Source organism: Euleptes europaea, chromosome 12, assembly GCF_029931775.1.
Source record: "Euleptes europaea isolate rEulEur1 chromosome 12, rEulEur1.hap1, whole genome shotgun sequence".
Taxonomy (NCBI): Eukaryota; Metazoa; Chordata; class Lepidosauria; order Squamata; family Sphaerodactylidae; genus Euleptes; species Euleptes europaea.
The window spans coordinates 60,782,123-60,806,220 of NC_079323.1; the positions used below are offsets into that span (position 1 = coordinate 60,782,123).

The 24,098-nt window shown below is 40.2% G+C and overlaps 1 protein-coding gene across 1 annotated transcript in view; it reads right to left on the reverse strand.

The window, feature by feature from the left end:
* Positions 1 to 1,158: 1,158 nt before the first annotated feature.
* The window catches only part of HLCS (holocarboxylase synthetase), a 124,376-nt gene continuing 101,436 nt past the window's right edge, over positions 1,159 to 24,098 (reverse strand). The window contains exons 7-11 of the mRNA XM_056858566.1: positions 11,637 to 11,704; positions 9,733 to 9,893; positions 7,536 to 7,650; positions 2,418 to 2,631; positions 1,159 to 1,360 (exon numbers count right to left, since the gene is read on the reverse strand). Coding sequence (XP_056714544.1) covers positions 1,189 to 1,360; positions 2,418 to 2,631; positions 7,536 to 7,650; positions 9,733 to 9,893; positions 11,637 to 11,704 — 730 coding nt within the window. The 3' untranslated portion in view covers positions 1,159 to 1,188. The remainder of the gene's footprint in view (positions 1,361 to 2,417; positions 2,632 to 7,535; positions 7,651 to 9,732; positions 9,894 to 11,636; positions 11,705 to 24,098) is intronic.

The following is a 24,098-nucleotide window of genomic DNA, read 5'->3' on the forward strand; positions in this document are numbered from 1 at the left end:
TGGTGTAGCCCAGTACATGTTACACTTTTCAAAAAATTTCTCCCCTTTAATATAGTTATTTTGTGGCCAGGAAGCCTCTGAGGAGGCAGCATGGCTGTGCTGCTCCCAGCTACTGCCTAATTGCCCTCCATTCAGCAATGGGCTTTTTATGTGGTTAAAGCAGTAAAATAAGTTGATAATTAATTATTGCATATATTTAATTTCCCCCTCAATTTTTGTTTCTAAGGCAACTCCCCCCACCAGGCTTCAAAATTTCAGGAAATGTTACAGGCCTAACTATTGTCTATTTATTGCCCTATCTGTACTGACAATTAAGACCTACTTCCAAGTAAGTGAAAGGCTATTGAGTAATGTAGGAGTCTTGGCCAAATCTCAAAATAATATTGTTTCCTACAGAATTTGAACATGCAGAGACACCAATCTTATGGAAGTTTTGGCTAGGTTCCAGCACAGCAAATGCAGAGCCATTAAAAAAAGCAAAAATCCCTTTCAAACAATTGATGACAGGAAAAGGAACTGAATCCTATTGATAACCATGTGGCATACCTTAAAATGAATTAAAAATGTAAATAAGCTTTGTTTTGCACATGTCTTATAGATTGATTTATCCACAATAAAAACGATCTCACTGAGGCATTGCTAAGCAAAGCTACCATTTTAATATTGCAAAATATTCCACTGCAAAATATATTATCTCCTGTTTATGCATACAAACAAAGATAACAGGAGTATTAGTTTTAAAGGTGTTGTGTAAGTAGAAGTGAAAAAGTTTGCGGTAACAGAGAAACACAACATTTCCAGTTGCAAGTTTCAGTTAAATGAACCATTCCAAAAATTACATGCCAGGGTTTTCATGCTGACCATAAGGCTCCTCTCCTCTCCCATGAATGCACAGAGAAAAAAATATATAATGAACCCCTTCCCCCAAGCCAATAGAAAAGCAGAACAATTAAATAATGCAAAAAATTTTGCTTGGTACACAATGTTTCTTTTCTTCAGCTTTAGCTAACTTCAGTTGATATACTATCTTCAGTCAAGCTTAAGACCTAACTAGAAAGCATAAAACAGTTTTTTAGAGATCAGCTTTAGCTAACTTCAGTTGATATACTATCTCCAGTCAAGCTTAAGACCTAACTAGAAAGCATAAAACAGTTTTTTAGAGATCTGCTGTTCTGCCATCTTCAAAAGCTACTGCTGCTTTGGGATTATAAGGTTTCTCAACATATCAAAAGAATTGCCATCTGGATGCACGGTCACCACATCTTTGCCTTCCTCTTGAACCTGAAGGAATCCAGAATCATCTATTCCAACGATCCAGGCTAGTGGTCCCCCATCATTTTTCAGATGGACTTGCTTACCGCTGCAAGTGAAAAGCAATAATTACTCAGTAAAGTGAGCATTATCAAGTCCCTGGTTATAGTTGGTCTAATCTACTCTCCCCCTCCATTTTTACTTGATATCTGATTATTCTGATTATCTAGATTTACAGCCAAGCAATCATATTTTAAACATTTCACCAAGAAACAAATAATCATCCACCAGTATTTATGTATGTAACATATGCAAGGACAGGCTACTACTCCAAGAATCTTATACATCTGATCAGATAGTTCCTTTGATATCTTCCATGAGACTCATGTATGAGAGATAACTTGTTTTATATAAGAACATAAGAGTAGCCATGCTGGATTAGACCAGTAGTCCATCTGGTCCAGCATCCTGTGGCTCAGTGGTAGAGCATCTGCTTGGCATGCAGAAGGTCCCATGTTCAATCCTTGGCATCTCCAGTTAAAGGGACTAGGCAGGTAGATGATGTGAAAGACCTCAGCCTGAGACCCTGGAGAGCCACTGCCGGTCTGAGTAGGCAATACTGTTTTTGATGGACCAAGGGTTTGATTCAGTATAAGGCAACTTCATGTGTTTAATAGCAGCCAGTCAAATGCCATGGGAATCCCACAAACAGGACCCTTCTTCAGAAATACATGTACATAGTACAGTTAATTCAGCTAACTATCTTTATAATCAGTTCCACCAGGACCTTCTAGTTTACTACACCTTATGTACCTTAATTAGTTTGCCTGCAGTAGTATTTTTTAAAAATAAACTTCTTAGTTAAAACATAGTATTTTCAGCATTTCAGCTCAAGCTAGTAGGCTGATATTTAGCTTTAAGAAACCAGTCAAGTGCAAACATTCTGATGGATTTTAATGCATGCATGCTGAACGGTAAGATTATGCTAAACTTTCCTACACAAATATTAGTGAAAAATACTGAACACTTGCTTATTGTATTCAAAAGCCAATTAAATCATTATACCTATAAGATACCGATGTGTCTTCCTTCAATGGTAGATTGGTTTCAGTTTCTATGAAGCTATTCAGAATAACTTAGAATATTAAATGGACATATTTACTGACCTGTGTACCCAGTATTTATAGTACAAGGGAAGAACTCCATTAGGTCCTTTCTCTTGAAAGGTGTTGATCAGTTTTTCTAGCACTGTTACACTTCTTGCAATCAGGCAGTCAGCACTTAAGGGCTTTAATTGTGTATTCTTTGTTTTATTGTGCTCCATAATGAGATCATTGATGCAAATAGTAGGATTGCTGTTATTCACATTAAATCCACAGCCTGAGGAAGAAACACTAGTCAAAGGTAGAACAGGAAATATTCCAGTTACCTGCAAATATTTCTTCTTTCTTAACACAAGGCAAACCTGTTCATCCACACAGCTGTGAAACACAGAAGTTTCCAGAAGATATTTCTTTTCAGGCATAAAGAAAGAACACAGACTCTTATATAATCCAATGAATCTACTCTGCTAAAAACAAGTCTGCCTCGTTAACGACAGAATTTGCTCTTTTTTCTCTATATAAAAAGCCAGTTCAAAAGGTTCCAAGACAGTAACATCCAGACACGCTCCTTCTGAATAAGCTTCTGTGATGACCTTTCTCACTCACACACAGTGCTCACCACTCTCCATGTCCTCTGTTCCACAGGTTCAGGGTTACAGATTTCACCACCCACCTTGCCTCTTTTATAATGTATAGAGAGCCATGACCATTTCACATCCCAGGTCTTCTCTCTCACTCACAGAGACACCACCAGACAGGGTAAGCCAGCTCCCCTTAATAATTACCCCTCACTCAGACACTGCACAGAGATATTGGGATTGGGGACTCAAACATTCAGAGCTATTGGGGTTGGGGACTCAAATGCTGCCACCATTTATTCATATCTATATCTATGAGAAACATGCGTACTGGGTGGGGGATACACTTCTGGGTATCAGTGTGTGTGAGCAAGATCTTCGGGTACAGTTAGGATGTAAGCTAAATATGAGCAGTCAGTGTGATGCAGCGGAAAAAGGCTAGTGTGGTCTTGGGGTTTATCAACAGAGGCATAACATCCACACTGCAAAATGTCATCGTCCTGTTGAACACTGCACTGGTCAGGCTGAACCTGGAGTACTATGTGCACTTCTGGTGGCCTCACTTCAAAAAGGATGTGGACAGAATGGAGTGGTTCTTGTAGGCTATCCGGGCTGTGTGACCGTAGTCTTGGTATTTTCTTTCCTGACGTTTCACCAGCAGATGTGGCGGGCATCTTCAGAGGAGTAACACTGAAGGACAGTGTCTCTCTGTGTGACCGTGGTCTTGGTATTTTCTTTCCTGACGTTTCGCCAGCAGCTGTGGCAGGCATCTTCAGAGGAGTAACACTGAAGGACAGTGTCCTTCAGTGTTACTCCTCTGAAGATGCCTGCCACAGCTGCTGGCGAAACATCAGGAAAGAAAATACCAAGACCACGGTCACACAGCCCGGATAGCCTACAAGAACCGATGAACTCTGACCGTGAAAGCCTTCGACAATATTTAGAATGGAGTGGGTGCAGAGGAGAGAGATGAGGATGATCAGGGGCCTGGAGACCAAGCCCTATGAGGAAAGCCTGAAGGATGTGGGAATGTTCAATCTGGAGAAGAGAAGGTTAAAGGGGAACATAACTGCTGTCTTTTAAGTATTTGAAAGGCTGTCACTTAGGGGAGGGCAGGAAGCTGTTCCTATTGGCAGCAGAGGATAGGATTCACAATAATGGGTTTACATTACAGGTAGAATACCAGCTGGATATTAAACTTTTTTTTTACAGTAAGAGTTGCTCAACAGTGGAATTGGCTATCTAGGGAGGTGGTGAACTCCCCCTCACTGGCAGTCTTCAAGTAGCGACTTGATGAACACTGATTATGGATGCTTTAGACTAATCCTGCATTGAGCAGGGGGGTTAGATTAGATGGCCTGTTTAGCCCTTTCCAACTCTTCAATTTTATTATTCTATATCTATATACAAGCTGAGATGTGTGTGTGTGTGCGCGCCTTTCCCTGAGACAACCAGCCCATGGGGTTAAACAAACAAGGAGTTAGCTTTTATTTCTGGTGTGAACATAACATTGGAGTAGATCAGGAAGAGGTTTCAAAGTTTCCTTTCAATTGATCTTTTGAACAGTTTCCCTATTCCAGCATTTGGGAGCTTGCATTACAAACTGACTCTTTTCAGACAGCTTTAAGTTGTTCTTCTCTACAGCCTCACTCAGCCAGACTCACACTCTATTGAACTAATGGCTGTTTTCCAGTCTCTCTCACCAATATTCCATCAGCTCCCACTGGCCACTCTCAAGGAAAGGCAGAACTGCTTCATTTAACAGAAAGATATTTTTATGTAGCTCACTTATCTAAAGATGTAGAATATACTGTTATTATGGGGCAAAAACAATACTATGTGTAGACAGGTCAGTGTTTATGGGCATGGAGGTGCCCATATGAGGTGCACATGCTGTTTCTCCACCACCTGCCTGCAAGAACTGTCCTAATTAAGGTTGTGCATATTGATAAACCCGAACCAAAAATAAACCCAAAATTAGCCGTTTTGGCAATATTTGTGTTTTGGTTTTACCCAACATCAAAACCTGGGGATCTCCCCAAAGCTGAATAGGCGATTGCCGAATAAGCCGAATAGGTATTCAACTTTTTTCAGCTTCGGCTTTCCCAGGCTTTTCCCTATGGGAATATTTTTAATGACCTTTGGGGGAGGCATTTTTGGAGGCAGAGCTCCCAAATTCTCAGGGTAGCTTCAAGGAACTCTCCTTGCGTGAACCCCAACATTTGGTGAAGATTGGGTCAGGGGTCCAATTTTATGGGGTCTGGAAGGGGTTGCTCCCCTCCTCCATAGAGAAGCATTGTAAACTTTAACACACTTCTCTATGGAGGAGGGGGTGAACCCTTCCAGACCCCATAAAATCAGACCCCCTGTCCAAAACTTTACCAAACTTTGGGGTTCACGCAAGGAGAGTCCCTTGAAGCTATGCTGTGAATTTGGTGACTCTACCTTGAAAAATGCCCCCCCAGGAGAATGATTAAAAGACTTACTTTTCAGTCTGTAATGGCTGCTTCCTCTCTAAAGAGTCATAGGAAAACTCAGTTTCCCATGAATGCCTGCAATGGGCCTACCTCCAAAAATGCCCCCACAGGAGCTTCAAAAAAGTCCCCGAATGGACCTGAATTTTTCAGTAAACCGGAAATAAAGCTGAAGTACAAATTTACCAGTATGGGTATTTGGCTTATTCCGGGTTTACCAAAAAGAATCGGGCCCAATAAACTCGAACCCAAAATTTACCTTTTTTTTGCACAACCCTAGTCCTAATAATTTCAATGGAAGAAGCAATTCCGCATGCACATTTTTTGATCTGCATGTGTGGGTCTGCTCTGGTTGCTGAAATTAATGGAATATTTCATGCATACACTAGCTCTGAGCACCCACTGGAATTCATACAGAGAAAATAATGTTTAATAAATACTATTTCCCTGACTTCTAAAAACTGAAGCTTCTCATCTAACTCACAGAAAGCAACTGGATTTGCAGAAAAGCCCAAATGATTCCATCATCATGTCAGCTTTTAGATCTCTCAGGCTCTCTTGCCTAAGATCCTTTTTGAACCCTCATTCTCATACTGCTCTCCAAAAATGGATAAAATAATTGGCAAAAAGTAACTGTGTTTGAATAAAGCTCTCAGAACTATAACCATGGCTTTGAGAAATGTACACATAAACCTTGAATTATTTGTTTATTTTTCATTCATTTTCCAGCCATATAGTTTTTCTGCTCTCTAGGCAGATGATAGCAGATCCAGACTTGTTATAAATGCTACACATAGCACGCTTCCATAATTCATTCGGCTTCTTCAGCTGCTTTCATCGTGTGTCTGTTGGTGCACCATCAATGAACAACAGCATGCTTATGCATCTGAATCATTGTTCTCCTTGTCCACTCTCTCCATACCATGTTTAGTTCCCTCAGCAGTGGTAGAGAGGCGTTTTAAAAGGATTCCGACTAGTGACTTTGCCCGTGTGAAACTGGATAAATGGAAACAGTGGCTCATGTTATTAAGATGTCCTTGGTACGAAGAAGCGCGTTCCAAGCACATCAGCAATATTGCCCTATATCTTCAACAGTGAAGACAGATGAGAAGAATTCATTTAGCTTCTCAGCAATCGCTTTATCCTCCCTTAGTGTTCCTTTATGCCCATTGTCATCCAATGGTTCAACTGCTTTCTTAGCTGGTTTCCTGCTCCTAAGATACTTAAAGAATTTCTTGTTGTTAGTCTTCATGTGTTCAGAGATATGTACTTCAAAATGCTTTTTTAAATCTCTAATTGATTGCTTGCATTTCCTTTGTGAAAGTTTGTTTGCTTTTGTTTGCCTCGTTTGAGCAAGCCTTCCAGTTTCTGAAGGAAGCCTTTTTTCTCTAATAGCTTCCTTCCCCTTTCCCTGTACTTTCCTTGATTAGAGATGAATCTATACTCAACCAGAATATACAATGAGGGACTAGAATATAGGAAACCCATGGAAGCTTGCTGGATGACCTTGGGTCAGTCACTTTCTCTTTGCTTAACCTTTAGCACAGGGTTCAGGTGTGAGGATAAAATGAAAAAAGGAGAAAGATGTTGTAAGCTGCTTTGGATTTCCATTGGGGAGAAAAGCAGAGTATAAATATCTAAATAAAAATACTTTTTCCAATACATCAAAAGGTGGTAGTGGCACTCACTCTGTCAGAATTTATTATTCTTTTGATTGGATTTTGTTTTATCTGTGCATTGCAATATAATGTCACATACATATGCCATGAGAAATTGGGCCTTCTGATCTCTCTTTGTAATAACTGCATTTGTTCTAATCTTTTGGGCAGATTCACACTTGAAGGATTTACGACAGGTGTCTCGTTGTAATAATTCCTCCTCTACTGGTGTTCTGTTAGTAGCTTTGGATATACATGCATATGCCAATGTACACAACACACAGATGATGAAGTAAACTCTGACCTGTAAAAGCTTGTGCTGAAATAAATTTCGTTAGTATTTAAGGTACAATTGGATTCATTTTTTTTCTGAAACAGACTAATATGATTACTGTTCTGAAATTACAAAATGTAAAAATGGCTTCAAACAAGAGAAAGAACAAGCATATTTGACATAATTTATGTTCTTACCAATAAGTACGTGGAATGTAGTTCCTGTTAGGGTGGAATTTATTAAAACTCCACCAAGCTTCATAAGATCACTGTAGTAGATATCATTCGGCCATTTTACCCGCAGGTCAATATCCTAGGGAAACAAATGTGCCTGTTGGTATTCACATATTATTGCACTGAAAAGTCTCCATCAGTACATTGCTGATCCTTTGCCCAATACTTTGTTTTCACATTATTTCCACTGATTTTAGTGAAAGTTTTGCAGTTTCATAGTCCCTCAAAATTCTGTTTTTTTTTAAAGAAACCAAAAAGGGTAAATGTATGTGACAAACATATTTTTAAGATAACTTATACCTCATTTTTCTAATAAACAAGCATACACATTGTACTTGATAAAATATAAAAGTTACAATACTAAAAGTATTTGTCTAATCATGTTCTTGTAATATAATCTACATCGTAGGATCATTGCCAGGATAAAATGGGGAGGGGAGGTAAATCATATATGCAAATTTTATATCCATGGAAGAATGGTAGGATAAAAAATGACATAGAAATAATAATAGTAGCTTAAGAGACTTACAGTGAATTCCTGAGGTTTCACGTTGAAGCCTCTTAGGTGGTGGCATGACCCCGCCGCCAATGTAAGTGTGTGTAAAACCGTGATTACATGCACTTACGCTGGTGGCGAGGACAGTCCTGCCAGCAGCCGAGAGCCGTGGGACTGCGCCTTGCCCCCCCACTGGTGCGGCCTCTCCGTGGCGCAGGCCACGGTGTAGAGAGGCTGCACCGGCGTAGTGGGCGTTCCGGGAGTGGGCCAGGTAGAGGAGCCGCTGGTTAGGTGGCCTCCTATCCCCGTTCAGCCTGGTACGCCGGCGCCGGGAATGGCGGTGCTGCACCTGCCGTCCCCGTATGCCGCCAGCTCAGGAATGGGTTGTTAGTGTTCCAAACCACAGAGAATTCAGATGTTACGCTACTTTAAATTCTACCTTGTAGCATTTAGAGAGTCAAGTTACAAAATCCTGAAGTAGGGAAGTGTTAATAAATACAACTCCTAAAGGAAAGGCTATTGGATACCACCTTAAATGAAATTCATATGTAAATAAGTGCAAAGCATTGCTTCTGTATAATATAGAGAACATATGTTTTTGTTAACTAGTCCTGTGAAATACCAATGTTTTACAGTTAGCCAATATTCAGAATTGGTTATATTCAAAGGAAATGAATGAGGTGTTAAAGAAGATTGGTTTGTAATTTGAGCAGTGATGACAGGACACTTGATTCCCTCCTGAGAGGATATGGTTAGCCTCTTGCTTCACAGCTTGGGGAAAAACCTTTTCAACATTAAACTAGGGATGGAAAAATGTTAAAAAGGATGAAGTGGCCACTGAAATTGCTCCAACAAAAATCTAAAGAGGCAATTGTTCATTTTGTTATTTTTTCTTCTTCTCAATTTTCCTCATCATTTTTATAACACAAATAAAGCAAGAGTGGGACCAAAAGGTAAATCCATCTTGTTTACAGGAACTGGGTTACAATGCACATTAAATCAGAATGGGCTGTCAGCTTTAATCTACTAAATATGCATTTTGTTCACGATGGTAACTCCAATATTATGTATGAACAAATAAATATAAATCTGAAGGCAGAATACATGGAATTTTCTTTGTGAGGTGATGCTAAGGAGGTAAAGACTGGCATAACAATTATATATGCCAGTCTTTTTTCTTTTCTTTTTTTTTTTGCCTTCAAATCACAGCTGATTTATGGCAACCTCATGGGGTTTTCAAGGCAAGGGACATTGGGAGGTGGTTTGACATTGCCTGCCTCTGCGTCACGCGCCTGGTTCTTCTTGGAGGTCTCCCACTCAAATACTAGTAAGGGTTGGGGCTGAGAGTGTGTGGCTGGCCCAAGGTCACTCAGCCAGCTTCCATGGTATGAGTGGAGATTTGGACCTGGGTTTCCCAGGTCCTAGTGAGACATCTTAACCACTACACCACGCTTGCTCTCTTATGCCAGTCCTTTAGCTGAAAAGAACAGAACAGAGTGGAAACAAACTACATATGAACAAATAAATATAAACCTGAGGACAGAATATATTGAATTTTATTTGAAGAATGATGCTAAGGAGGTAAAGTCTGACATAACAATGATATATGCCAGTCCTTTGGCTGAAAAGAAAGGGAAATAACAGAATGGAAATAGAAAAAAATACCTGGTATCCAGGTATTGATCTTACAGACTCCACAACTGCTAGAGAAACTAGATGCTGAATAAAAGGAATCCTTCGTCCCAGTTCAGAAGATAATGGAATGGTGATATGTAGAGTTGATAAGGCAGCTCCCACAGGACTCAGCCAAGTATTTCCACCACGACCTTAGATAAAATAGCCAATATTCAAAATAGTACACTCATGAATTACATTTTGTCACATAGAAAGATCCTACAGATCTGTTCCACTAAAGGTGGCACTTTCCTTCACCGACAGCTTGTTGCACTGGAGGAAAGTACCACTGTTAGGGGCATGGATCCATGAAATCCAACCATCTATTTCACTAAAAAAAGGTGTTCCTAACATCCACATTAATTTTTGTCCTCAGGTTATGACAAGAAAAAATATCACTATACAGCCCATCTGGTATAATACCTATTAGGCGTGCGCATGTGGATATTTCTGATCCAAAACAATGCCTGAGATTCCCTGTTTAGTTTTGAGTATTTCCTAACCAACACTAAATAGGGAATTTCAGGCACTGTCACTAAAAAAGGAGGTCCCACCTCACCAATCTTTTGGAGTTATTAAAAAAGGTAAAGGTAAAGTTCCCTGTGCAAGCACCGGGGTCATTCCTGACCCATGGGGTGACGTCACATCCCGACTTTTACTAGGCAGACTTTGTTTACAGGGTGGTTTGCCAGTGCCTTCCCCAGTCATCTTCCCTTTACCCCCAGCAAGCTGGGTACTCATTTTACCGACCTCGGAAGGCTGAGTCAACCTTGAGCCAGCTAACTGAAACCGACTTCCGTCGGGATTGAACTCAGGTCGTGAGCAGAGCTTGGTCTGCAGTACTGCAGTTTACCACTCTGAGCCACGGGGCTCCAATCTTTGGTCTTATCACCCTTATCTATATGCTTGTTAATCTTTGGAGTTATTAGAGAAGATTAACAAGCATACAGATAAGGGTGATAAGACCAAAGACTTGTGAACAAACTTAGCAGTTACGGGATAAAGGGACAGGGTTAAAATCTATTAAAGCAACAGGAAGCATAAAGTAGGAATAAATGAACAGTTATTAGGAGAGAAACCGTGTGGTCCCACAAGGATTGCTATTGGGACTGCTCCAGTTTAGCTTGTTCATAAATGATCGGAAACTCTGGGTGAGCAGTATAGTGGCCATGTTTGTGAATGGTTCCAAATTACACAGGACAGTGAAAGCCAAGGAAGATTGTGAAGTGCTCAAGTACGATGAGTGGACAACAATGTGGCAAATGAAACTCAGTGTAGGTAAGAGTAAGGTGATTCACATTATGAATGGAGGTCACTCTGATGCTGAAATAATATAAGTTTGTTTTTGCTGGAATGGGTAATCAGACCCCAAGGTACACTAAAACAGGCAGAGTGGCATTGTTAAGGAAACGTAGGACGGAAAAATCTGGGCAGATAGTGAAGCATCTGCTAAACTGTCACCTTTCCTCTGATGGGAGGACCTTGCTTTCACAGTAAACCTCTATGCCCTGTTTATTGGCCCTCCAGGGCAACTGGTTAGCCACTGCAGGAAACAGGATGCAGGACTAGATGGATCACCATCTGATCCGCCAGGGCTTAATATTTTATGGTCTGAATTCTGGGGGAAATGCAATAGCCCTACAACAGAAGTGCTTTCTAGAAGAAAGACATTTTGGTTTCCTGAAATGTGTGAGAAGCAAAGGCACATTCACTGCATGACAAAACCATGGTCAGAAGAAGCGTTCACTAACAATGCAGAATTATTTCAAACTAGTGATGTATAATTCTTTTACCACGGTTACTCAAATTCTAACAAATAGTCCAAGAAATGAATTTACACCAGTTATATTTCATCAAATTTCTCTCCACTACCACTGGAATTTGTACCAACTTACCTTTCCCTTGTGTTTGCTGAACTGCAATTGCTATCAGACCTATTTCCTGGGGCACCTTGAGCATCAACCTAGAAATTATTTTTTAAAAAAGCATGCCTGTTAGATCAGTGTGTGGCTTTCACAAAGTTACTGAAAAGGTTTCTTACATTATTAGCAATGTTCCAGCTGCAGGTCAAAAACAGAAAAGAAATTCAAAAGGGAAAACTGCTTGAAAAAACATTCAAATGAAATATCAAACCAGTGATATACAAGAGATCATTAAGATATATTTGAGATACATATCTGCATTTCCTACATTTCTTTCAGAAGCACTAGCTCTTATCAAAGTATGGTATTATCGTCCATAAGTGACAACCAGCAATTTCAAACATTTGTTTCTACTTACAAAAAATCTGTGTTCGTACTAGAAGATTCAGCAATGGCAGCAGTTTTTGATTATTTAGAAAGCTGGTATGGTGGCAATAAAGTAGTTTAAAAGAGACACTATCCCTTGAGAACTAATTATGATTTAACTACAGTAAATAAATCTACACCTCCAGAGAACTCTAGAGAACAACTGGCTTATTTTAGGCTTGTGTTCTACTCTTTAAAATCATTTTACTTAAAAGAATAAAGTTTTCCTTCTGGGGTAAGCAGAAATTAATGCACACTCCAACACTACCAAATTAATCAATGTTAACTTAAACAATTCTTGCTGCAAGAATATTGTTTAAGCTGCTTGAAAATAATTAAGTAATAATTAATATCGTTTTCATTTCACCTTCAGGTTTGAAAAAAGGGGAATTTATTCATTGGAAGAACTAAATTTGTTAGATTTGTCAGAGCTTAAAATGCTTAAAAAGTGGGAAGTCAGGAAACCACATTTTTAACAGAGAGGGTATAGAGAGGTACATTAGTACACAAATTATCTTTATCTGAAGAATAGAAGATTTCCAAATGCTCCCAAACAATGGAATGAAGCAGAGACACTGAAGAGAAGCAAAGATACAAGCACTTGTGCACCCTCTGCTGCTTGGTAGAAATTAATAGTTGGTTCCAGTCTTTGGGAGAGAGAAGGTAGCATGGTATAGCCCAGGGGTCGCCAAACTCATTAGTCAAGAGAGCCAAATATCAACAGTACAACGATTGAGATTTCTTTTGAGAGCCAAATTTTTTAAACTCAAACTATATGGGTAGGTACACTGTTTATTAACTTAATAAACTTTAATTAAAATTTAGCAGAAGTAGAAACCAGTAGAGCACCTACTGCACAGTGGGGTGGTGAATGGCTGTGTCGAGAGTGTAAACCCCCCCCCCGGTTCCTTTTGAAAGAGGCACAAAGTAGCAGGAAGAGGGGAAACCTGTAGTAATAGGCCAGGGGAGGGCTAACAATTGCCAGACAAAAAGGCCCACTGTTTTCTCCCCCCCCCACCATCACCCAGTGAGGGTCCAGATGTCCAGGGATCCCAGGCACAGAGGAAGAGGCCAGCAGGTCCCCGGTCTGTGTGTGTTCCATGCAAACAAACAAGGGGGAGATGCACAGTCCATCTTCCCCCTGCCATGGACATGCCAGGACATGCCAGTTCCCTCCTGGCCAGAGGGAGGGGCAGGTGCTCACCCCCCCCACCATTCTGGGACCGACGGGCTCCAGATTCAGGGCAGGCAGGCGGGTGCCCGGGCAAGGTGGCTTGGCTGGAGGAGCCCCCCCCCCCAGCTGGGGGGCAGGCAGGCAGGGCCGCGCGCCCAGGCGGCTTCCACGGGGGGGGGAGAAAGGAGAGTCAGCCAACTGCCCCTTCCTCCTTCCCTCCCTCCCTCCCTCGAGGCCACAGCGCCAGCCCCCTCCCCCCTCCCAGGGGGGGCCTGAGCACGGCCTTGGGCCCGCTCTGCAGCCCTGGGGGCGAGAGCGGCCATACCGAAAGAGAGGCACGTGCGGCAGGGAGGTGGGAGGTGGCGGCCGCCGGGGCAGCTCGCTCTCTGCCTCCCCCTCCCCTCCGGGCTGCAGGCGGCGTCAAGCGAGAAAGGCGCTGCGCGGGGCTTCCTCGTCTGGGCGAAGCGCGTCCAAAGCAATGAGAATTACTCTCGAGCCTTTCTGAAGAGGGACTCGAGGAGCCAACAGTAGAAGCCAAGAGGCAGCGGGTGGGCTTACCGTGCAAATATCGAAATGGCAGCTGCTCCCTCCGCTGCTTAAGAAACCCCCAATCCCCACAGCAGGCCAGCCAGCAGCAGCAGCACGTGGTCGCTCCTTTGTAATTCGAGTGCCTCCTGCGCAGACTTCTCCCCACAGCAGGCCTGCCAGCGGCAGCGGCACGTGGTCGCTCCTACGTAACCCAAGCGCCTCCTGCGCAGACTCTCTCCCGTCCCCCGCCCCTTTCGCTACTCAGCCGGGCCCGGACATGGAAAGAGCCGCACTCAAGGGCTCAAAGAGCCGCATGCGGCGCTAGAGCCGCACTTTTGCGACCCCTGGTATAGCCCAATGTAATCAGACCTCAGAGGCTGATGCAGGGTTGGTACTTGGATGGAAGACCGCGAAGGAAGACTGCACAGGAAAGCAATGGCAAACTAGCTCTGAGTAGCCACAGGTTGGTTGTGACTTGACAGCACTTATATACGTATGGCCAGCCTTTACTGTTGGTGCTTCAAATCCACTTCTGCAGAGGTTTATTTATTTATCAGTCTATCAAGACTTTCCTCACCGTTCCTACAAAAAGCTCAAGGAATTGTTCATCATTCTCCCTCCTCTACTTTATCCTCACAACAACACTCTGAGGTACACTACTCTGAGAGAGGGTGACTGAGCCAAGATCATCCTGCACGTTTTATGGCAGAGTAAGAATTTGAACCTTGATCTTCCAGAATCTTGTCCAATATGCTAGCCACTGCACAATGCTGGCAATATTTTATAAATAGTTGTTTCTAGATAAAGGTAGCATAAAGAGAACACATGAAATGACCCCATAATGGCTCAGTTGTTATGTAACTATAAAAGTTAAGTTTAAAAAAGGTGTTAGTAACTACAAATAATGAACCACAGCAGAAGTAAAATTAAGTTTTCTCAAATTAATCAATGAAAGGCATTTTCATAAGCAATTGCCAGAACATCTTTTTGCCAGTCCTGCTTCCATTATACATTAAATTCAGCATAATAATTGTTTTTCTTGGCTACCATGAATTGCTTATTGAGACCATCTAGAATCAACCGTTGCTGTCAAATTATATTTTGCTTGTGTTGGGAGTTGGAAGAAGGATTCTAAGAGAGGTTCTTTGTATCCATTTAAGATTAATCTTGTCGTCTAGAAACTCTGCAGGTAAGAGCTAAACACTGCTTTAGCTTCAATGTCACATTTATGCTAAAAAAAAGAAAACTAATTTAAATTTGGAATTGGTGCTATAGACAGATTATAAATATAGCTGAAGCAACTGGCATTCCCTCCACCCTCTGTCTACACTCCAAATAACAGACAGGTTGTATGTTTGAAATTTGGGGAAGATATATCAGGAGAGGAAAATAGTTATGACACCAAGCACAGACCTCTAGAACAAAGATGTGATTAAGGAAACATGTGCAGGGAGTTGCTAAGGGGTTTGGCTGGAGTTACTAGAGTATGCTAAATGACAAGACTGAGTTCCTGTGCTACTGAAGGCCAAGAAGAAATTCTGTAAGGAGGGATACAACATAGAGAAGTTGCTAATACCTAGACTGAGACTACTGGAGACAGAGAGATTTATTTATGCTATCTGAGATAGCTCTAGGGGCATTACCACACAGTTCTAAGATCATAATAAAGTGTTCATGAATTTTACAACTTTTTTCCTAGGATTCAGAAAATAAATCAGAGCTTTTTTGTAACAGAAAGAAGTAATTGTAAGCAGCTTTATGCATTTCACTATGTGTACAGCTTTATCTGTGTTGATATAGAAAATGAAAAAGGAAAAGTAATTTTTTTTTCAGAATTACCCTTAGCAGGCAAAACAGCTTTTGAGCCTTGCAGAACTTGAATTCAGTCAGTAATGAAAAAGACATAAGAGACTTTTTATGTCTTTCTTTCAAAATCAGAAAAAGAACAAAAAGGGGAAAAAATCATAAACTGGGAACTAAATAAAACAAAAATAAAAAATAAAATAAAATAAAAAGGTATACATAGAGACAAAAACATAACAAAAGTAGTGGTAAACCTACACATAAATTTCTATAAAAGGTAGTCCATACTCAAAATTAGTCCATACTCAATTGTTATCTGTATGCCATGCATTGATAAAATTTCTATGTCCTCAATCCATGGATTTCCCATAGATGGGCACTTATCTCTCCAATATAGTAAGGGCCTAGAGGGTCCATTTTAGTTGACCACTGGTTAGCCTCCAAGAGACAGGCAAATAGTTTAAAGGTACATAAAAATCCTCAAAAATCAATGAATAGTCTAATACAAAATTGATATGAGTAATAACTTACTCCCCCCCCCCAAATGACTGGACACACCTAAAGTATATGTTTAAAGGTCTTATTCTGTGAGATATGCCAACGGACACTTTATTCAATCCTTTGCTAAAGAGTTGCTGTGGTACCTAGTATATCCTAAACATAATTTTTTGCTGAATAAGTTGCAACTTAAGATCCACAGAGAGAGAGCAGGTATAAACTTTATGGCCATATCCTATTGCTTTGGCAAAATGGCTCCTTATTCCATTCATTCCTGAGACCCTGCATATCATATTTATTACTCAACATCAAATATTTATAAACAAACATTGTAGATTTTGTTTTCTGCATCGATTCAATTAGAGTTTCCAGGAGAAAGGGGACTCTGAGACACTTAATACCATAGGGCCATAGTTAGATACCAACCGATCTTGCAGTTGTAAATACTGCTATTCAACAGAAGTTTACAAGTCATATCTACCCCTCAGCTAAGAAAATGACAAAAACTCAGCATCATAGTCTATCAATTGGTCCAGTGTAAAAAATCCCTCCCCCTCCTTGGTCCAAGCCTTCTATAAAAAAGATTTCTCCCCAATTTTTAGGTCTGGATGGGCCCATAATGTTTATTTATCTTGTGAAAATGGATCAAATTGATATTGTTGTGACAATATGCATCATTGTTCTCTAGCTGCAGAAAGTGAAGGAGGAACAGGATCCACTCTAGCATACATAAACTACAATGTAGGGGTGTCAAAGATATACCTCGAAGACCGGATGCAGCCTGCAGAGGGCTTCTAGCCAGCCCGTGTAGCTGAGGCAGCCAGCCACGCCCCCCATCCTAATCTGGCTTTGCTGGGCCACAGCGGCCTCGCTAACCCAGCCAACAGCCCTCCCCTGTCCCTTTCTGGGCTTCATGGGGCCGCAGGGGCCTCACTAGTCCAACCAGCAACCCTCCCGTCATGATCTGGGCTTCACTGGGCCACAGCAGCCTTGCTAGCCCAGCCAAAAGCCCTCCCCTGTCCTGATCTGGGCTTCGCTGGGCCGCAGCAGCCTTGCTAGCCCAATCAACATCCCTCTCCCATCCCTTTCTGGGCACAGCGGGGTACAGCGTCCCACGAGCCCAGCCAGCTACTCTCCCTCGTCCCTCTTTGTCATTCTCTCCCCTCTCTCCCTCTCTCTTATTCTCCCTCTCTCTCATTCCCTCTTTCTCATTTTTCTTTCTCTCCTTTGACTTTCTTTTTCTGTGCTTGCCACCCAAAGCAGCCCCCCACCCACAGTTTAAATTTTTTAACAATGTAATGCCAGGGACCAGAGATACAAACTTTATAGACGACACAAGCAAAGTCAATTAATTATATTACTTTATTTTTTACTTAAAATACAAACATGCTTAAAACATAACACTCTTACAGTAGTTTCTTATATTGAACAGTGTTACATTAATGTATTTTAAGTAAACAGTGATATCATTAATTGGCTTGCCTGTGTCTTCTATAAAGGTTAAATCTCTGGCACCTGGCATTAAATTTTATGGTACAAATGGCCTGGCCCGACCACGTGACATTTATGTCATGTCCAGCCCTCATAACAAATGAGTTCGACACCCCTGCCCTAATGCATGTCATTTAGAGAGGGGCAACAGAAAGGAAGCTTCCAAAATAGCCCAATACTGCAAGGAGCAATCCCACTAATTAGTGCAAGTTAACAAGTATGCTTGATGATATAATCTAAGATCACGAAAATCCTCCATTGAATGGAAACCGCTCCTCTTTAAAGAAATCCAAGGCAGTTAGGAACCCCACACAAATTTCTGAAACCAAGTATTAATTTTATGAATGCACCTGCAACGTGTATAGGAAGGAATTGCACATAAAATATAAACAATTCTTGGTATAAGCTCCTTGTGAAGCTATTCCTGGGGACAGAGGACCATCAGATACAGAGTTGGGGAGGAACGCAGAGGTCTAAAGTTGGAAAGGGGGAACACCTTCCCACTGAACTCCCTCCTTTTAGTCAAAGATGACCTTCAATCCAACCTAGCAACACAGATCTTGTGTTCCCCCCATGTGTATTCCCATGGTTCTGTCGACCATATGTGCTTTGGGAGTTCTATGCTTGTAACTTAATTCTCAGGTGTGGGCAGGCCTGATTAGTAATGGGATCATAAAGCTTGAGGAGAGGGGACCTATGTCTTCTCCTCATGACATTTCCCCCATCTGAAACAGCTCTGGGGAGCCATTATTTGCTCAATTGGGGAACCTTACATATAGTCCATCAGAATTCATAATAGTGCAGTCCTAAGAAGATTATACTCTTCTAAATTCTTCAAAAACAATGGTCTTAGAAGGGATAATTTTGTTTAGGATTACACTGTAGATTCCCCCAACAGTTGCTCCCTTCCCCTCACAGTTTCATCCTGAACTGGCTCTCATGTGCCTGAGAATTAAGTTCATGGCACAGAATATCCCGAGCATGTCTAGTCAACTGGAGCAGTTTGGACAAGCAGTGGATCCAAGGACTCTGTAAAATGTAGTAAGGCCCTTATATTCTAAAAGACATGATAAGGGGACAAAAGTCACCACATAATTCCTTTGTTTATTCCACTTTAACTTCAAAGATTCTGCTTTCAAAAACACTCACCTGTTCCTGGAGACCCATAGAGTGAGGTATTGTAAGTCAAATCAAATCAATTAAGTCAGAACATTATAAAGACATACTAGACCAAACAAAGACTGAAACCACTGATACTCAAAATGGTGCTTAAACTGAACCTGTAATTAACTTTTCTCCTTAAAATGTTCAAGTATTCGAGTTGATTTTAAATTTACTCATCCAGATAAAATATGTAAGCTAGGCAGAACTTTTAAAATATTACTGCATTAGGCTATTAAGCACTCTTCATAAAAAAAGCTTAAGGTACATTCAGAAAATGGTATTTAATCAGGACAGTTAACTGAAATTTCATCAACGCCAAAGATGTTCAGTCCTCATAGCCAGTAAATGGCTTTTATTATACCTACTTAAAACTGGAAATAAAACCACAGAAACTATGTTTGACTAATGTAATGACCTGACATCTATAAATTTCGTTGATGTTGTGGTTTTCAGACTGAAACTCTCATTAATGTACCCTGCTGTGTTATGGTATTGCAGAGGTATTACAAAAAGCAACATTACATTCCAGACATTGAAAAACTTGGAGGTCAGAAGTAACTTTTACCATCTTTGTTTGGAGCTGTTTGAAAATCATTCTCTTCGTGTGACTTGCATTTCCCTTTACAATGCTTCCCTTTACAATGCTTGTAAATGCTTCTATGCTTCCCTTTACAATGTATGGTCCAGACCTGAAAACATTTACACCTCCACAAATATATTGTACTTTTAGTGATATATAGGGGAAAATCCAGTGTGCTGTAAAGTAGGACAACCTAAACTGGAACTTCCAATATAGTTAATTGTTTGTAATGAGCCTCATCTCACTGTATTTGCCAAACTTCTTTCAAATTTCCCATAGCTTAGGGCATGCTTGTTGATTCCGCTTTATCTGAAAAGGAACAGTGGTGAGTTAATTTAAAATACAGACAGCCACCAAATATAAAGATCAAAACTAAAAAGGTAAAGGTAAAGGTCCCCTGTGCAAGCACCAAGTCATTCCTGATCCATGGGGTGACATCACATCCCAACGTTTACTAGGCAGACTTCGTTTATGGGGTGGTTTGCCAGTGCTTTCCCCAGTCATCTTCCCTTTACCCCCAGCAAGCTGGGTACTCATTTTACCGACCTCGGAAGGATGGAAGGCTGAGTCAACCTTAGCCGGCTACCTGAAACCAACTTCCGTCGGGATCGAACTCAAGTCATGAGCAGAGCTTTGACTGCAGTAATGCAGCTTACCATTCTGTCCCACAGGGCTCCTTTTAAAGATCAAAACTACCACACTTTTTATCTTGTTGCAGATTTCAAAGATGGGATTAGCATTAAAAGGGGATGTGCATCTCTCTCTTTGATGAAATGCATATATGGGTGACCACTTGTAATGAATAATAAGGACCAGAAAATAATATTTTACAATATTATTTATTAGGTTCTACATCCGGGAACTAGCAACATAGCACTGTTATATCCATGTTCCCTTTCTTTCACACAAACACACACATGGACACACATTCAACAAACAGAAAGCTGCAGTTTATTAGCATCTCAGCTTATACCCCTCAAACAGATATTTTTATGTCTCTTACCCCAAACACCTAAGAGAGAATGGTTTGCCTAAGGCCACAGTGTGAGTGTGGTGAGATAAGAACTGGCTACCTTCAAACAATAATGAGCTGCAAGGACAGCACATAATGACCAGACGCAATGGAAATAATTGCTTATCATATTCAAATTTTACATAGACTTAGTCACAGATTGTACTACTTGCATTTCATAGCCTTTTAATTTTACTGTTACATTTTCCCCACAACAATTGTGTGTGTGAACAGGAATTACTTTCATCACAATCCATATGGCCCTCCTTAAAAACATCATCACTGGTATCAAAACAAAAGAGGGAGAAATTACTAATGACATCAATGAAATTAAGAAGTCTTTTAGAGAATATTACCAAGAACTTTATAAGGCCGGGCCTGTAGATAAAGATAACATTAAAAGCTTTCTACAAAATACTAATATACCCAAGTTAAATTCAGATGATAAAGATTTTATGGAAAAAGATATTAATATACAAGCACTAGAAACGGCCATCCAAAATCTGAAAATTAATAAGGCCCCAGGCCTGGATGGCTATATAGTTTAATTTTATAAAATGTTAAGCCACACAATCAAAATTCCATTACTCAAAGCAATAAATGATATCTTTCAAAATGGAAAGTTGCCAAATGCATGGGCTGAAAGTAACATTACAGTTATTCCCAAGCCATAAAAGGATCCAACCTTAACTAGTTCCTATAGACCAATCAGTCTCCTAAATATTGATTATAAAATCTTAACTGCAATCTTAGCAAACCGGCTAAAACAAATAATTAATAAATACATTAACCCTGATCTAACAGGTTTCATCCCTAAGAGACTGTTAACATCTAATATTAGGAAAAATTTTAACTTATAAGATTATATAAGAAAATCTATGAGAAAAGCAGTTCTCTTATTCTTAGATGCTGAAGAAGTGTTCGATAGGGTTGAACACTGTTATTTGAAGGAAACAATAGCTAGCTTTGGTTTCGGGGGGATATTCCAGAAATGGATTAATATTCTATATAACAAGTGTCAAGCTAAAATAAGAATTAACGGTGAAAGAACAGAAAGTTTTGATATCATGCGGGGCATTAGGCAAGGCTGCCCTTTGTCAGGTCTCCTATATGCTCTCTCTCTAGAACCCCTGGCAATCTCAATAAGAGATAATAATAAAATCAAAGGTATAAAGATTAAAGACGAGGAATTTAAATTAGGACTATATGTGGATGATATAGCGCTCTTCCTAACTGAAGCAGATAAATCTGGACTAGAGGTTAGAAAAGTGATCGCAGAATTCAGCAATATATCTGGATACAAGTTAAATGCAAATAAAACTGAAGCTCTTTTTTAAAATATCGATAACAAAAAGGAGAAGCAATTATGGGCAGAAGATCTAAGAGAAGCATAATGTTAAATATTTAGGAATATGGTTAAGTAAAGATAGAACTAAATGTTTAAATTTAAACTGCGGAAAAATAGCGAAAGAACTGAAGGATTGTTTTCAGAAATGGCTCCCTTTGAATTTTTCACTCCTAGGCCGAGTTAACCTAATTAAAATGATAATCTTGCCAAAATTGAATTTTATTTTTAATAACTTATTTGTAGACCTATCGAAAAAAATGATTGAAGAATGGCAAAAGATCTGTAATAGAGTCATCTGGCAAAATAAAAAGAATAGATTTAGAAACAATAACCTATATGAGATTAAAAGCAAAGGAGGAATAGGTATGCCAAATTTATTAACGTATTATCAGGTGGCTAGGATAAAGTGGTTAAAATCATGGGTAGTAAATGATGAAAAGGAACCATATATCATAATTGAGCAGGACTTCGTTAAATTCCCGCTAAATAGATGGCTTTGGGTTAAAAAAATTATAGGAAAAATTTCTACAGCAAAGATAATAATTGCATTAATACCATTTTAAAGCAATGGGATGCACTTAGAGAGAAACTAGCTCTAGATATTTCCCCAATGTCTTCCTTTTTATGGAATATCTTAGCTGAGAACCCAGAATTCCAATTACCACATAGAATAAAGATAGATAAACAGAATGAGCATAATTATTGGATTAGAAATAATAATTTAGAACCTTTATGTAAAATTATGGATAAAAAAGAAATTAATATTACATTTTTAGAATATTTACAAATAAACAAATATTGGAATAACCTAAAAGAAAATGACATATCCGAAATTAGAGATAAATCCGAGTTTGAGAAGCTGATGTTACAAGACAAAACTCCAACTTCAAAAATATATACAATTATACTTAAAGATAAATTAAATCAAACAATATCGGGATAAATGGAACACTTACTTAGAACGTTAAGTGACCAAGAATGGGAACACATTTTCACAAAGGGATTAGATTTCACAGTCAGTATGCAAATGAGAGAAAATCTAATAAAGATGGTATATATGTGGTATATAAACCAAGTAAAATCCATAAATCAGAAAATGACAGCTGTTGGTACTGTGACAGAAAACAAGCAGATTGTATACACATGTGGTGGAAATGTGAGAGAGCTATATCATTTTGGTCTGAAATAGTGAAATGTCTAATGGTTGGAATGGAGGCTGATATTCCATGTAAACCCGAGACATTCTTGTTAAATCTGGTACCTAATCTAGCTAAAGATCAACTTTGTATGGTGTTACATATGATAACTGTGGCTAGAACAACCTTTGCCAGTCACTGGAAACAAAAATCAACTCAAAAGATAGATGAATGGCTGGTTAAAGTTAAAGAAATATATGTTTTAATTAAGCTAACAGCATATCAGAAAAACAGAGATACAATAAGATTGGATGTGGTATGGTCACATACAATAAGTAACATAGAGAATTTAATAAATAAGGGCAGGAAAGAGGAATGCGTTGCGCTCAGTCAGGACGTAATGATGAATATGAAGACACAGAAATAAGCTGTAGCATGGGAGACTTGATCTTATTCTAGAAACCCAGAAGACAAAAGTCAGAGATTGATGTGCATTATAATGAGTGAAATAAGTATTTGATCCCTTTGCAAAAGATGACTTAGTACTTGGTGGAAAAACCCTTGTCGGCAATTACAGAGGTCAGACGTTTCTTGTAGGTGGCCACCAGATTTGCACACATCTCAGGAGGTATGTTGTCCCACTCCTCTTTGCAGATCCTCTCCAAGTCAGTAAGATTTCGAGGCTGATGTGTAGCTACTCGAACCTTCAGCTCCCTCCACAGATTTTCGATGGGATTAAGGTCTGGAGACTGGCTAGGCCACTCCAGGACCTTAATGTGCTTCTTCTTGAGCCACTCCTTTGTTGCCTTAGCTGTGTGTTTTGGGTCATTGTCATGCTGGAATACCCATCCTCGACCCATTTTCAATGTTCTGGCTGAGGGAAGGAGGTGCTCACCCAAAATTTGACGATACATGGTCCCGTCCATCGTCCCTTCGATGCGTGAAGGTGTCCTGTCCCCTTAGCAGAAAAACACCCCCAAAGCATAATATGTCCCCCTCCATGTTGGACGGTGGGGATGGTGTTCTTGGGGTCGTAGGTAGCATTCCTCCTCCTCCAAACACAGCGAGTTGAGTTGATGCCAAAGAGCTCGATTTTGGTCTCATCTGACCACATACCATTTCACCCAGTTCTCCTCTGAGTCATTCAGATGTGCATTGGCAAACTGCAGACAGGCCTGTACATGTGCTGTCTTGAGCAAGGGGACCTTGCGGGCTCTGCAAGATCTCAGTCCTTCACGGCATAGTGTGTTACCAACTGTTTTCATGGTGACTATGGTCCCAGCTGCCCTGAGATCATTGACAAGTTCCCCCTGTGTAGTTCTGGGCTGCTTCATC